The 16,187-nt window shown below is 43.5% G+C and overlaps 2 protein-coding genes across 2 annotated transcripts in view; both read right to left on the bottom strand.

The window, feature by feature from the left end:
• Positions 1–16,187, bottom strand: part of LOC308317730 (whirlin-like) — a 76,465-nt gene that overhangs the window by 28,998 nt on the left and 31,280 nt on the right. Inside the window, exons 4-5 of the mRNA XM_080767000.1 lie at positions 11,500–11,673; positions 8,441–8,566 (exon numbers count right to left, since the gene is read on the bottom strand). Of these exons, the coding sequence (XP_080623126.1) occupies positions 8,441–8,566; positions 11,500–11,673 (300 nt within the window). The remainder of the gene's footprint in view (positions 1–8,440; positions 8,567–11,499; positions 11,674–16,187) is intronic.
• Positions 4,941–5,957, bottom strand: LOC308317781 (CMP-N-acetylneuraminate-beta-1,4-galactoside alpha-2,3-sialyltransferase-like; the record flags this gene model as incomplete). The annotated part of the gene is made up of 1 exon (XM_080767059.1): positions 4,941–5,957. One exon carries the CDS (start codon positions 5,955–5,957, stop codon positions 4,941–4,943), a length of 1,017 nt encoding a protein of 338 aa, XP_080623185.1.

Raw genomic sequence — 16,187 nt, 5'->3', positions numbered from 1 at the left:
CAGCATTATATCAAGATAACGTCAAATGTTTTCGCAAAAATACCGGCGCCACCTAATGAGAAAGCCACAGAAACTATTAGATCCGTGCAGGAAAAAAACTGAATCCCATGGGAAGGTTTTTATTAAAACGGCAAACAACTCTCCTCTCATGCTGAGACAAGGAGACAAGGAATGGAGAGATTGCAGGAGACAGAGAGAAGAACAGACACGGGGCAGAGCGAGAGATAGATGGAGAGAATGAGGTCAGTGCAGTGAATGATGTCGGGAAGAAATGGGAGAAATAGGGAGAGAGAGAGAGCGAGAGAGCGACAGTAGGATTGAGAAATGATAAGGAGGTGAAGGTATAGGAGTAAAGAATGGGAGAAAGTGCCAGGAGGTATACGTACATCTCCGTACACGGTGTGTGTGTGTGTGTGTGTGTGTGTGTGTGTGTGTGTGTGTGTGTGTGTGTGTGGGGGGGGGGGGTGCGGTAATTACGACAATAACCGCGGTAATAAAAATCCCATACCGCCCCAGCCCTAGTCTACAGATGTGGTGTACAGATGCACTACAGCACTACAAGGGGACACCCTAGCCCCCTTCCTCTTCGTCCTAGTCCTGGACTACGCATTAAGGAAGGCCATCAATGGACGAGAGCAGGATCTTGGCCTCACCATAACACCAAGGAGGTCGAGGCGACACCCAACAGTAGACCTGGACTACTGATGATGACATCAGCCTGCTCTCTGACCACGTGGAACAAGCTCAGGAGCTCCTGAACAGAGTGGAATCAGAGTGTACCAAGTGTGCTGAATGCCAAGAAAACTGAAGTTATCACCTATAACATCCCATCAGAGCATCCACCGCTGACAACAAGAGGCACTGCTTTGAAGGAAGTCAAGGACTTAAAGTACCTGAGCTGTGAGTGAGGAAGGTACTTGCATGGAGGGCCCTAAACGGCATGGCCAGTGTATGTAACTCCAACGTCCCCCGTCAAACTAAACTCAGCTTCTTCTACGCAAAGGTAGAGCCTGAAGCCAACCCTGCAGAAGTCTCTCGATGGGTGCTACACCAGAATGTTGCATGCAGCACTCAACATCAGTAAGAGCACACATGTTACCAACACAAATCTGTATGATGGAATGCCAAGGGTGAGCCAGAAAATAGCAGCCAGGAGAATGAGACTGGCAGGACACTGCCAGCCAGCCAGCAAACTAGTAATGTGGGAACCAACACACGGGCACCGGTCACGAGGACGTCCCACATTAACATAATGTGGATGTACTCAAGAACGACGCAGGAGTGCAAAGCACCAATGAGCTGGCCAGATGTATGGAGAACCGGGATGACTGGAAGCAACGATGGAGGGCTCGTCTGAGGACGACCTAGAGAGACAGTGGTCTATAGACCCGGTACAGTAGTCTATGCAGTACAGTGGTCTCATACAGCTATATATATATATATATATATATATATATATATATATATATATATATATAGTGCAGTGGTCTGTAGATGCAGTACACCGGTCCCGTCCCTTTCAAAATGTGTTTAGAACCACATCCCATGCAGAGCCACGAGGTCAGCCGATCAGTTGCTGCTGGTTGTGCCAATGACCAGCCCAAAAAACTGAGGTGACCGAGAGCCTTCACTGTGACTGACTGCCCCCACTGTTCCAGAGACTGGGTAATAGTGTAAGAAAAGTTAAGAAGGAACACCATGGGACATTACTTCAGCTTGGTACCTGGCAGAATATTAGAATAAAGAAACAAATCAGCCCCAAAGGTTACTGAAAAGAGACTTCTCTTTTCAGTAACTTTTGGGGATCTGAAAGTTTTCAGCAAATTTTTGGGCACCGTTTTTGTCCTGTAATAGAGTGAAGATATTCTTGAATCTTAATAATAACCATTTTCATATATTCCCTGTCTGTCATTTGTCCCTGTAGGCTCTCGGGAGTCGAACCAGCGGCACACTGCCAGACTTTTTATAAAAGGATGGTTTACAGGAATCTTTATACCAGGAGCTTCACGAAAATACGTGCACCTAGCTCAGAGCCATAACCACGCCCCTCGTTCTTGTGTGATTTAATCTGTTTCCACTTTTATTGTTAACCTTGGGATAAATTGCTCGTAATAAAAGTCTATATTTTATATTTAGCATTTTCAATTATAAGTCTGTGGTCCGTCTAGTTACTAGACGGACCACAGACTTATTATTATGTAGTATAGCCTCATGGTTACACATGGGAAAAGCGAATTATTTCCTCAACAACACAGCACCAGCAACGTACATGTTCATATTGAGACATATGTTGCATCGCAGTCATGCGGGTACTTATGTTTCTCTTTTTAAATATTTCATGTAAATGTCCTTCCTATCTTTTTGTTAAATGTGCAATTTCCATCTGGCAGCATCCTCTGATGGACAAGACCCCCGGACACCGCCCTATGACAGACAAGACCCCCTGGCAGCTGAACTGCCATATTAGAATAAATGTGCGTGACGAAAAGAAAGTGGGGAGGAGGATCCACTTAAGCACTTAAAGCAGATGCAGTACCATGAAAACACAGTATAAGAAGGATTAAGCCTTAATCTGGTTTAAATCAAGGTTTATCTATTAATCCAGTTGCACCAAACTTTAAACCTAGTTTTCACTAATCCGGTTTAGTTTTAAACCAGCCTTTTAATCTTGGTTTTGTTTTTTTAATCTTGGTTTGAATTTGATTTAAGTATCAATAAGGGATTCATTCTAAACCAGCAGGAGAGGAGGTTTAAATGAAAACAACATGGCAGCATATATCAGATGGCTTCATGAAAATGAAAGAGAAAACCAAAGAGCACCTCAAAGAAAAATAAGGGACCGTCTAACCCAGTCGAATATTATGACTATGATGAATTCAAAAGGCGGTACAGATTCAGCAAAGACTCTGTAATGACAATACTTGCTAAAATCGGGCCTGCAATTGAACATGCCACTGAGAGGAATGCAGCTGTACCACCCTTGCTCCAGCTGCTGATAGCCTTGCGCTTTTATGCAACCGGATGCTTCCAGCTGGTGGATGGGGACCTTTTTGGAGTAAATGACTCAACAGTGAGTAGGATTGTTGAAAGAGTATCCCGAGCAATTGCGTCTTTAAAAAATCAGTACATAAGATTTGCTTCCAACAAGAGAAACATCTGCTGAGTTTTACAGAAGATCTGGTTTTCCAGGAGAGCTAGGAGCAATTGACTGTACTCACATCCCCATTCAAAACCGTGGTGGAGCAAATGGAGAGCTGTTTCGCAACAGGAAGGGACAGTTTTCTATTAATGTTCAGGTTGTGTGTGACGAGGAGGGCCAAATCAGCAACATTGTAGCTCGATGGCCAGGATCAACACATGACAGCCGGATTTTTTGACAACAGCCACCTCTGTGCTCTGCTTGAAAGTCAGGCATTTCAAGGCCACCTATAGTTGGTGACCTTGGATATGCCTGCCGTGCCTACCTGATGACCCCCATTTTGCACCCTCAAAACACCAGCAGAGAGACGGTACAATACCAGCCACATTAAAGCAAGAGGTCTTGTGGAGAGAGAGTTTGGAGTTTGGAAAAGGAGGTTTCCTTGGGCTTCGAATAAAGCTAAAGACAACATTGACAGTCATTGTTGCAGTGGCAGTGTTGTACAACTTTGGGAGATATGGAGACCAGCTGCCAGAAGATGCTGAAGAGGGTCCCCATGACGATGAAGACCTTAAGACCTTAATTGAGAACCATTTTGCTGCTTAATTCGGGTGTGTATTATGTACACACAAGCCTAAAGGAAAACTTTTCTCTATCAATTGAATGAAAGATAAATTTGTAATTATAATAATCACTTCTACATCTTCTATAACATGTTAATGTAATATTTTCCTTGCGTGTACTGTACAGCCAATACAATGAGCGCTGTTCAATGCCTGTGTTTTGAGGAAGATACTAAACATGTCAAAGTGTCCAATGTGTTAATTTATTAATAGTCCAATACAACACACATCTGCAGATAAGTATGCCAGCCAATGCAAATAAACGTCTACTGTACAATTATTGTACAGTACATATTTGTCTTCATACTCATAAAAGAACAGTTGTCTTGTTTTTCTTCAATTTCCTAAATAAATAATTAAATTCAGATCATATTGATGGATTGATTGAATAATTAACCCATTCTGACCTGAGATCAGATTAAAAAAATGTCTTCTACATCCTGACAGTTTTCTGAAAAAGCTATGTCAGTCGATTTTTCAAAAATAGCAGACCTACAAGCTCGTAGAACGCCACTCGGTGGCGCACTATGAGCTTGTAGATCTGCTATTTTTCAATAGCTAAAGCATAACATAATGCTAACACCAAAAGGGGTTCCCGCCCAGAATTTAACAGTTTGGAGATGTACAGTACAACTCAATACAAAAACTCATAGCCCACATCTATCATTTATAATCCACACAAAAACAAAACACAAAACTGTCTGGACTGTCTATGGTGTATCACAGCAGCACTTCTTTCTGCAACAGAAGCACTTCTGTCTGTAACTTTGCATTTTCTATCTGAATTATATTCTTCTCTTTCTCCAATTCCAGTACATCGAAATGATATTAATTTGTGTCCTTTTTCTCTCTCTTGCTCTTTGATGGGCTGCCGTGCTGAACCGTGTGTGACTGTCCTGGGGTTGCTCCTTTGCTGACACGTTTTTTTAAAATGGCCGGAGCAGAGGGGGCAACAGTCTTCACATGTACACCATTATCTAATGCAATGCTTAAAATTAAGTGGTGCAACACAACTCGAATTAAAATTAATCCTTGATCAACAAATCCCTGATTAACACTAAACTAAGCTTTATTTGGTGCAAACGACCCTAGTCACAGAACACTGGATCACAATACAATATAATGCCTGGGCAAGTGGAAGCACTATTAACCATGTTACAGTAACGCGAGACAAATTACTACATGATGCCCAAGGTCAGGTCCTCGATAGCTCCAGCCTTCACAAGTTTAGCCAGAAACCGCTTTTCTTTCACTATGTTATGATCGGGACTTTTTGTCACTGCTGACATTTTGAGGTTTTCGTAGTAGTGCAAAGCGGCATCAGGGTCGCTCATGTTGTAGCCAAAACCAGCCACAGCCACTCGGTCACAGTGGTGGAGCGCCATGGTTATGGCAATTGCCCCTGAGGTGGGAATATTGGCTTTCTGACCCCAAACGGGCAGACAATCGTTGTACGGCAAGCCAATGAGCAGGAAAGAGGCCTCCTTGATAAAGTAGGGGTTCAGCATCCGCATGTCGGCTGGCTTTCTTGGTACGTGCTGTGCCACTGGCTTCCAGAATCGCACTGCATCAGGCATCGTCTTCAAGACCATATGTCGAAACCAATCGAGGTCTTTAGCAAAAAATGCAGAGAGGACAAACAGTGACTGGTCCTCTATCTGCTCCGTCTTCTTGGGGCAGCTTGTGGGGTATAAGATGCGCATGGTAGTCTTGGAGCCCACGTCCGTCTCGTACCCTTTCACCGGCGCTGCGTTCAACCTCACAACGACATCAAACGTATCGATCACCTGGCCCAGAGATTTGTTGGTCAGAATACCTCCGTTACCGATGATGATGCAACTCTTTTTTTCCAAACTATCCAGGTCCTCCCCTAAACCGTAGTTTCCTGTAGCCGAAAGAATGTCCTCTAGGATCTTCTCTTCATGTGAATTAACTCCAAATGGAATGCCACACTCTCTGATGTTGGGGAATCGCTTAAAGTTAGAATCGAGGAACATGGGAATGGGCACAGATCCAAAACCTGGGTACAGGGTGGCGACCTTACAAGTTGCAAAGCCAAGCTTGCAATCACCTGTCCTCCCTTCATCGTGACCGGTCCTCCACTTCAAGTCACTCATGGCCCAGACACCCAGGGACGCCAGAATGAAAGCAAAAATTCCCAGGGAGACGATTCGCACGGCCTTCCTAAGACGCATGATCTTAGAAGACTGGGGCCGTTAAATAGCTCAAATCTCTATTGCTGATTACTGTGTAGAACTCACCGCAGTAACCTGTAGCAAACCCCAGTTGTGATGATCATGATACTAAAGGTTATGAAGTCGGGCAGTGTTTTCTGTAATGTGTAATGTGTAGTCTGTGTGTGCGCGCGCACCTGTGTGTGCAGGCTCACGTGCGTGTGTGTCGTGGTGTGAGTGGGTGATTGTGACAGGGGAAGGACCAGGTACCGACACAACTTCACCGGATTGGTGCACAGAGGACGCCAGGTTTAAAAGGCTGTCAGAGAGTCATTGTGAAGCCTGAACAGACATGTAGCTAAATGTAACCTTTGCATCGCTTGATCCAGAATATGTAGCTAACCGATAACAGGCCTCCTGCCAAGTTCTACTCCACCAGTTTTGGTAAAGTTATGGAGTCGTTTGATATGGAGGATTTTCAAAGTCAGAAGGGTCCCTCAAGGGAAACATTAGACCGGTGTACAAACTTGTTATTGCTAGTACATTTCTTTGGGGTTGAGGTGCCACTTAATGCAAATAAAGATGACTTGAAGCAGAGTCTGAGTGAGAAATCGGAAAAGGGTGGGTTATTTCATGGTAGCGGGGGGGCCGAGGCACGGAATGCGTTGACACACGAGGGAACGGAGGAGCCACGTGATGACGCAAAGGCAGACCGTGCTGCTCACATCCTATCCAACATAAGCTACAATGTCATATCAGCAGCCCACGCAAGTACAGACAAAGAGGAGCTTGTGTTACATTTACGCATTAAAGAGACAGAGACTCGTAACAGAGAGCTAGAGGTGGAGCTGATGAGGCTAAAATTGAGAGCGTTGGAAGTGGAGCGGTCACCACCCGTGGCTGCCAGTGAGATAACATCCCAGCCGTCCAGTTCCACTAAGGGACATTTTGACATGAGTAGGCACATTGCATTGGTACCCCAGTTCAGAGAAAGTGAGGTGGACTCGTATTTCAATACATTTGAACGCATTGCCACTGCCCTAAAATGGCCAGAAGAAATGTGGGCATTACTATTGCAATGCAAGCTGGTAGGGAGGGCACAGGAGGTATGCGCCAGTTTACCGATAGAAGAGGGCCTAAAATATGAAGTGGTGAAGTCGGCTGTGTTGCGAGTGTATAAATTAGTCCCGGAGGCCTACAGACAGAAATTTAGAAATAAGAAAAAAACTGCCAATCAGACGTACGTGGAGTTTGCGCATGAGAAGGAGGTAATGTTTGACAAATGGTGTCAGGCAAGCAAAGTGAAGAATATTTATGAAATGCGGGAATTGATATTGTTGGAGTTCAAAAACCGCGTGCCCGAGAGCATTGTTGTTTATCTGAATGAACAAAAAGTCAAGTCTGTATCGGCCACGGCTGTGCTGGCTGACGACTTTGTGTTAACTCACAGGGGTGGGGTTTCCCCCGCACCCCGTGAGAATAATTTCTCCAGACAGCCGTCGGAAAATAGCACACGGAGTTCAAACGGTTGTATATATATATCCTCCGACTAGGCTTGTCATGATGACTAAGCCAGTCAGATCTATCCATATATGGGTTCTACCATATCTATCTGATATCAGCACTAATATAGAGATTATCATCCTTCTACCCTAATGGAAAGGGGGTACACAAGCACATGGCCGTTTATCCGCACGCACGCACGCACGCACACACATACACAGGGTGCAGTATGGCACAGTACCGTACAGTACAGTATGGCACAGTTCAGTAAGATACAGCACGGTACAGTATGCTACAATACGATACGGTACATTAGGGTACAGTACAGTACAGTACAGGACAGGACAGGACAGGACAGTATAGTACAGAAGAGGGAAGTACAGTACAGTAGAGGGCAGTACAGTAGAGGGCAGGTACAGTACAGTGGACTACAGTACAGTACAGAGGACTACAGTACAGATGACTACAGTACAGTACAGCACAGCACAGCATAGCAGGTATAATATTACTGTTTTGGCAGAGTAATACCTTACGTTACTGGAAAAAGTAATATATATATAGATATTGTGTTTTTAAAAAGCACACACACACGCACACACACACACACACACACACACACACACACACACACACACACACACACACACACACACACACACACACACACACACACACACACACACACACACACACACACACACACACACACACACACACACACACACACACACACACACACACACACACACACACACACACACACACACAGTGCTCAATAGTTTGAAAACGCCACCCTGTGGCTTAATGGCCACACTGCACATTTAATAAATATTGTGGCTGAGAATCTGGGGGTTGGACTAGGGGGGTGGATGAGGAGAAGTACAGAGAGGTACCTACGAAAAACCTAAAGATCCTGATTTGCAAAAACGAAGGGAACCCAACCGTACACTGTAGGAGAAACAGTGCAGGAGGGAGCGTGGTTAATAGGCTAGCTAGGCTACCTTGAGTGCTCCAACATCTGCTGCTGATCCAGGGTCCACTCCAGTGATGTAGATCCCAAGGCCATACTCTGCTCCTCCTCTGATCATCAGACCCAACGAACGACCGTCGTCCATGTTCAGGATCACCTGCGATATGTCCACACAGAAATGTACAATCAGTCATCAGTGGTTACGTAAACCAGCGGTTTTCAACCTTTTTCAATGTCAAGGCCCACTATTCAATTGGCACTATGAGCCACAGACCACCATTCAATTAGATCTAGCCTCACAGACCTAAAACTAAAGAATAGTTTGTTGTCGTTGGATAAGAGTTTGTCGACAATTCCATGCTGTATTGATGTTGTTACCATTAGGATTGATAACAGGCAAACGTTGAACAAAATAATAATTATTTGACATTCTCTAATTGTGTAGACGTCTTGTAAATTAACTTAGTAATGCAGATCCATTTGGTTTCATTTTACGCTCTCAGGAGCTACAAGGGTCCATTTAGTTACCAACTCTCCATCATTTAGCTGGGGACCACCTGGAACCCCCTTAAGGACCACTGGTGGTCCCTGGACCACTGGTTGAAAACCACTGACGTAAACCATCTGGATTCAAACGCGGTTCTCCTGTGTGGGAATCCAAACCTCAGCCAAAGGGGGACCTTCAAGGTGAACTTGTGAAGGTCTATAAGAGTATAGAGTAGAGTATAGACTGTGGTAAAACCGAGCCGAGTTGCAACTGTACTTGGACCGATTTTGCCCCCCGTCTACACCAGTGGTTTTCAAGCAGTAGTTATTTTCAATAGCTAAAGCATAACATAATGCTAACACCAAAAGGGGTTCCCGCCCCAAAATCGGTTAAACATCTGCACCGTGGCTCAAATGCCAAATAAATAATGGAACTTGATATGAAAAAGGTTGAAAACCACTCACTGGTCTACACCAAATCTCTTCACCAGAAATATTCGGATAGTCGGCTATGTTCCCCCCAGCCAGAATATGGATGCTGCATGGGGTTCAAGTGGTTAATGAAGAGTATCCATCACACTCCCACAGGTTGGTTTCATAAAGCAGAGAGCTGGCATGCGGGCATATCGACTGGCACCTCCAGTGATGGAGATTCATGCCTTGTATCGGTCTTCATAGTGGGAGCCAACAAATCATTCCCTGGCCCACAACCTAAACCACACTGCCTCAAACCTCAGGCCCATAGCCAGGGAGCCATATCAGTCTTCCCACTTATCAAACAAATGAAAATAGAAGCCCTTAGCATTTTGTGTTAAGAATAAACTTTACACCCCAGTTATTTCAGCAGTTTATATAACAAGGCGTGAATCTGCTTTCCAAGAAGTTTTTGGATGCATTGCCTCATCAACAGAGTTGATTGGTGCTTATGCAGCAGTTTCCCTTCAGCAGTCAGAGGAGGTGAACAGACTGCGGGGCAGGACATTTTGGACGCACCGTGAGAGAAACATACATTGATTTCCAGTCGCCGCTAATTCAGGCTGCTTTACAAATTGTTGTCAAATGCTGACGGCCACTTGACCGTTGATTCAACGACGCCGAGAGAGCAGCGGTTCAGCGTCGGTGGGCTATCGACTCCGCGGGAACAGTATTAGACTGCAGGAACATTGTCTCACTTTGGATGTAATTACCAAGAAAAGAAAAGCCAGGGCAAACTTTGGATCAATCCCCCTTAGACTGATACATTTTGTTCACATAATACAATATGTATTATGTCATGGACTTTTGGAGAGACTTTCATCACCCATGATGATGACAGAATTCGGGTAAGACCTATATGACATCCGTAAAACTTTCTACTTTAATTGAGCCTTAACCCATTCTGAACGGGCAGCCATTTTGGTGTTAGCGTCATGTTATGATTTAGCTATTGAAAAATAGCAGATCTACAAGCTCATAGCGCGCCACCGAGTGGCGCGCTACGAGCTTGTAGGTCTGCTATTTTTGAAAAATCAAAGAACGACTGACATTTTTTTAAATCTGATCTCAGGTCAGAATGGGTTAGTGGAAACCTCGTATGAATCTGATCTCAGGTCAGAATGGGTTAAGAGGCTCAGTATCCAAATTTGAGGAAACGTGGTAAGTATAAGTAACTTACAGTTCCATGCCATTCCAGATTGATTAAAAAAAAAGAAAATTGACAGGAAGGCAGACCAATAGGCGGCAGGCCACCAGGAAAGGTCCCGGTGGTCCCGCGGACCAGTTCGGGCCTGCTGCCATTCTGCCAGTGCCATCATGATAATTTCACTGTACCTGTATCAGTGAGTGACAAATATCTATCTTGAATCCTTTTGCCAGCAACATTGTGAGAGCAAAAAAAAGGGTTGTGTAGTTCATTTGTATCATTTATGTTGTTCTGTAAAAGTGGTGGTATTAGGGCTTGTGTGTTTGTGTGTGCCTCGACAGAGCAGGCGGTAGAGTTTCTGCTATCTGCTCGCTGGTTCGTGCGGAAATGACGGGCCGAAATTTTGTCCCAGTCCAGCCCTGGTTGTTTTAGTATATTTATTATGAGGAGCTATATGTTGTGTTACTGTTACGTTCATTATATATGTTCTGCTTTGAGGAACTATGTGTGGGTGCACCGTTATGGTCATTATGTTCTGCTTTGAGGGGTGACCATGCCATGTTGTGTGTTGTTTTTGTCTTGTTTGTTTTTGTTTTATAACTTGATTCAGGATATGCGGTTTGTAACCGTCACTGTCACTTCCCTGCTAGTGTAGGATTATACATTTTTGATAGTAGCACACTAATCTGCATTTTTTGTGTGTGTACCTATTCTCTTATATCTATTATAGTGATTATATGGCATTTATATGTAGACATATATATTTTGGTATATCCTGTATGGGTGTGTCACATCTATTATAAGTAGGCCTACATCATTTAACGTTAAATAAAGTGTATGTGTGTGCGCGCACGCGCGTGCACGTGCATTTGTCTTTATCTCTATCCAACACACACACACACACACACACACACACACACACACACACACACACACACACACACACACACACACACACACGCAAACACATGAAACATCCTTACCGTCCTCTCGTCCATGTCATGGAAGCGCCCGGTGCCGTCGGCCATGTCAGGGGGAGGTGACACGCTGCGGCCTCGCGGGTCCACCCAGCTGTAGATATGGTTGGCCATGTGACCTCCAGGAACACGCCCCACAGAGCACACCGACATGGACAGCCTCTTGCAGCCCTTCAGCACCTGCAGGGAGACAGACGGGGCGAGGTGGAGTGTGAGAGACAGACGGGGCGAGGTGGAGTGTGAGAGACAGACGGGGCGAGGTGGAGTGTGAGAGACAGACGGGGCGAGGTGGAGGGTGTGAGACAGACGGGGCGAGGTGGACTGTGTGAGAGAAATATTATGTGGTGTGGAAGTCAATATTTATTTCATAAAGTCTTGCGTGAAGGAAGGATCTGCCTCTGATTTATTGATAAAGTTTCTGCCACCGGACAGAAGGTCCTTAGAAGCCTTAGAAGAGTCGCCTTCAGCCAGGGCATCACCTTCTATCGAGCATGCATGATTTACTACTATACCTCTCGAAGGTAAGGGGTGGACAACTTTGGCGATGGAGAGGGCCACTATAGTTCCACACTCACTCCACATTGCATGTTTGAATTGAAATCCTGTTTTTATTTTTGGAATCCTGAAAAGTAACATGTTTATTTAACTTCAAATTAATTTAGTTATACTGTAGGTTACTTTTAATAGTAGTCATCCCGTTACTAATATAGACTGAAGTAATTAAAGCAGGGAATTGTAACAGCTGAAATCAGGCATATCTCAATATTCGGATATTAACCGGAGGGCCACATTAAGTGTAGGTGGGGGCCAAATGTGGCATGTAGATTATGTTTTAATTGGAATCCTGAATAATATTTTGCCATTATTTGAATTGGAATCTCGAGTGCATTAACTTAATGCTTAATGCGTTAACTTTATAAATACAAATACCGGTAGATGAAAAAGACAACATTTTAAAGCAAAGTCATATGCTTGCATGCTTGAAATTGTTAACAGCTGAAATCAAATCAATATTATATCAGTATATTAACCTGCAGGCCGCATTAAGTGAAGGCTGCAGTTGCCCAATGCCCATGTATGCTCTAAAGTTTGCATCGCGTTTGGATCGAGAATACTAAAAACAGAAGGTACACTGGCATGGGGGAACACACACACACACACACACACACACACACACACACACAACCTTAGGCTACCTTATACTTCTGTGGATGAATCATAGGACTCAGTCGTCCGTCCGTCCGTCCGTCCGTCCGTGTGCTCTTTCACATCATGTCATATGGCCCATAATGCCATTATATTATGTCCACTGGGCAAATGTTTCATTAGCTAGAAGCAGTAAAGAGATGTTAAAGCCAGAGTCATACTGTAGTTAGTTGCACACGGGTGTTGCACACCAAACGTTCTACATCTACAAGCCAACATACAACGCATCATGCTGCCTGCACTGCAGCACATTATTAGCTTGAAGATGTGCTATTTTAAGTGTGTGACACTGGCACACAATGAAGAATAACTCAGGCAGGAAATCAGACGACGCACTTATGACTCATGTGGTCTCATCAACACTGCATCGTGCATCAACATATAATAATCTTCTTTGGCATTTCTGCTTCGTTTCGATAGACAGTGAACAAATGAGTGCACTGCAAGGCCAACCGGACAACCGTCACACTCTGACCTAGTGTGGGTAGTGTTTGCCGAAATGCACCGGTTGAAAAATAGCAAATCTAGAAAAAATACTGGAGAAATGGCCAGAGAGTCCTTGATGCAGAGATGAAGTGGTTATTTTTATTCGCCTTTTTACACAAACGACCAGTGGTCAAAATGAAATGGAACAAAAGTATTTACAACACTAACTGGTCAGCTTGGCCCAATTGGTCTTCTCACCTCCACAGTCCTACCTTAACTGAATTCTTCTTTTTGTTTGGCATCCAACTATTGGTGCATTATTTGATCTAAATTATAGATCAAACATAATCTTACTATCTTCCATATCTACCAACAAACTAAATAAAAGTGTAACAAAGTCCACCCATTGTGATCCCATCCCATAATTCCTTAACCCAGAATCTCTGTGAAATCTTCCCTCAGCACACTGTCCAGATCTTCCCCAGGAAGTTCAGGAACCTTAACTGACTGGCAGGTCTCCCTACTTATATAGGCCCCTCCCACTGGACCATACCAAACCTGAATTGATTCCACAATTTATCCAATTAATTCTCAATGTCCAGAGACATCACAATTCATAATACACATTTTAAAGTGTCACATACATGTATTACTCAACCAATTATCCACATAATAATATAAACATAATAATTAGAGTACTCAATGTCCCACTTTACGCAAAACCAGTGTTGGTAGGTTCCCTATGCACAAACCCAGGGTTGGTATGCTCCTTACACTGGAGCTAACAACAAAGATGGTCTATGTATGAAGATGGGCCAACTTCATTGGAGCCACTATAGGCGAAATGGTACACAAAGCCTACAAATGGCCTCCTAAATATAGTAGGCGTGGTTTGCTTAAAAGAAGCCATTTTACTATGAATATATTGTAAATATTGTGTGCCTTGGGATGATTGGGGCCAGTATTTAGTTCAGTGACCATGGAGTTAAGGAATGGTTCAGAAGCTGTGTTCACGTTCATTCTCCCATCGGAAATGAATAGACGCAAAGTTGGCCTCTCTTGCAAATTTTCCTCTTGGCTAACAATCAATCATCAATCAAACCATACAAACAAATATCATTCTCTGCAACATACTGAAAAAACAGAGAATACTTCAAACTTTAGCCACGTTTGTGTGAAATCATTCCTGTTATGTTAATTATGGGCAAAATAACACAGGAAAGTTATTGAAAGTTTGTTAAATACACCAAGTAACCACCATCTAACACCATATGTCTGGAGGGATGGACACCGACTTTTTATATATATATATATATATATATATATATATATATATATATAATATAGCTGGGGGGTGGAGCCGGGAGTTAAGTTCAGAGTTCTCCCAACCAGAATAAACAGTGGAGTGTTGGGTTTTCAAACGCAGATGCTTTAAATACTACTCATTTAAAAGTAGGCGTCATGGCTTGCCAGATCACAGATCCTTGTTGCCACTCGACAAGGAACGCTACTTTAGAAATTTAAACAAGCTAGAGGCCGATTGGAATGTTTTCCTTGACTGCATGGACATGATCCAGCACAACACAATGGACTGATATATTCGCATGGTAAGAGACACTTTTCTATAGATATGATCACTGAAACTTATCATAATGTATACATTTTAAAAAGCCATTAATTAATCTGATGTTTATAGAACATGTTTTAGTGAATTCCAAGTAGGCTACCGACACCATTCGTTTCGACCGCACAACGATGGCTCCGTGCCAAGTTCCAACTGTCTCTAAACTACTTAGAATTCACTACAATGTGTTCTATAAACATTATTGATGACTTAATGGCTGTTGGTTTTTGATATTACGTTAAGTTTAATTGATCATATCTATAGAGTGTCTCTACCAGGCGAGTAAACACTGCGCCGCGGTAACACAATTTATTTTTTAACATGGAGGGAGAGGGAGATTGATGTGCGATTTCAGTGGTGGTTGTATGCTTGAAACCTGACGCTGCAATATAGTATAAAGAGATAAGGATACTCTGACTAACTATAAACCACTTAAACCCCATGTCCCCAGCATAAACAAAAGATCTACAAACTCGCAACACACTGTGAGCTCATGGTAGCCCTGGCCTGGACCTGAAGTGTTTCTCCATTTACAGTCCTTACCCCCAGGGGTCCTTGAGACCCAAGCTAAATGATAAATTAGGAACAAAATGAACCCTTATGGATCTGTAACTCATTAACTCATTAATAAATGAACTGTGATTTTACAATATACATGGGGGTCCCAGAGATATAAATGCCATTGGGAGTCTGTAGCCCAATTCAAGTCAAACCTGGGGGTCCTTGAAAAATCGGTGAAAATCACCGCTAGAGCTGTAAAAATCTTCTCCATTGGGGTACACTGGCATATCTTTTCAAATGGGGGTCCGCGGGCTAATTAATGTCAATTTGGGGGTCCTTGACATGAAATAGTTTGGGAACCACTGATGTAGATTGTAAGTTGTAACTAACATTCAATCAAAGTAATTTGTATGTGTGGATGATGGGGTCTGGCCTCATTGTTGCAGGCGAGCCAAAAATAGCATTGTTTGTTTGCCGCTTGTGTTGCATACAGTACCAGCATACAGTACCAGCATGTCTGCTTTGATACCGTATCAACGACAGGCCACACACACATTAGTTTGTTGTCATGCGTGTGGGTTTGATTGTGTGGCTGTATGGCTGCATGGGCATCCATCCAACATCACATCACTGAATGTCAAACTGTGTCTTAATGTCCCCTTTGGTTTGCCTGCCCCACTAGTTTAAGTCAGCCTTTCTTTTTTCATCCTTTATCTTACTGAGGTTTGAGAAAATAATTGGTAAAATCCATTTCATTGACCATGGTTTTGAAAATGGCCTATCAGCAGTTGTGCTGCTTCAGCAGATCAGAACTGCGGCGCCAAAAATCCAATTTGGTATACCTTTTGAAAGCTTCCCCGTGAAAATCTTGGTAATTTACTTGTGCCCTGCCTATCTAGTGTTTTATAAGTAAATCTCGCCTTTAGACAAGCAATCA

The sequence above is a fragment of the Protomyctophum bolini genome (assembly GCF_963924005.1).
Source record: "Protomyctophum bolini genome assembly, chromosome: 6".
In the NCBI taxonomy this organism is placed as follows: Eukaryota; Metazoa; Chordata; class Actinopteri; order Myctophiformes; family Myctophidae; genus Protomyctophum; species Protomyctophum bolini.
The sequence above is the reverse complement of the archived record's forward strand: the minus strand, read 5'-3'. Positions and strand labels throughout refer to the sequence as shown.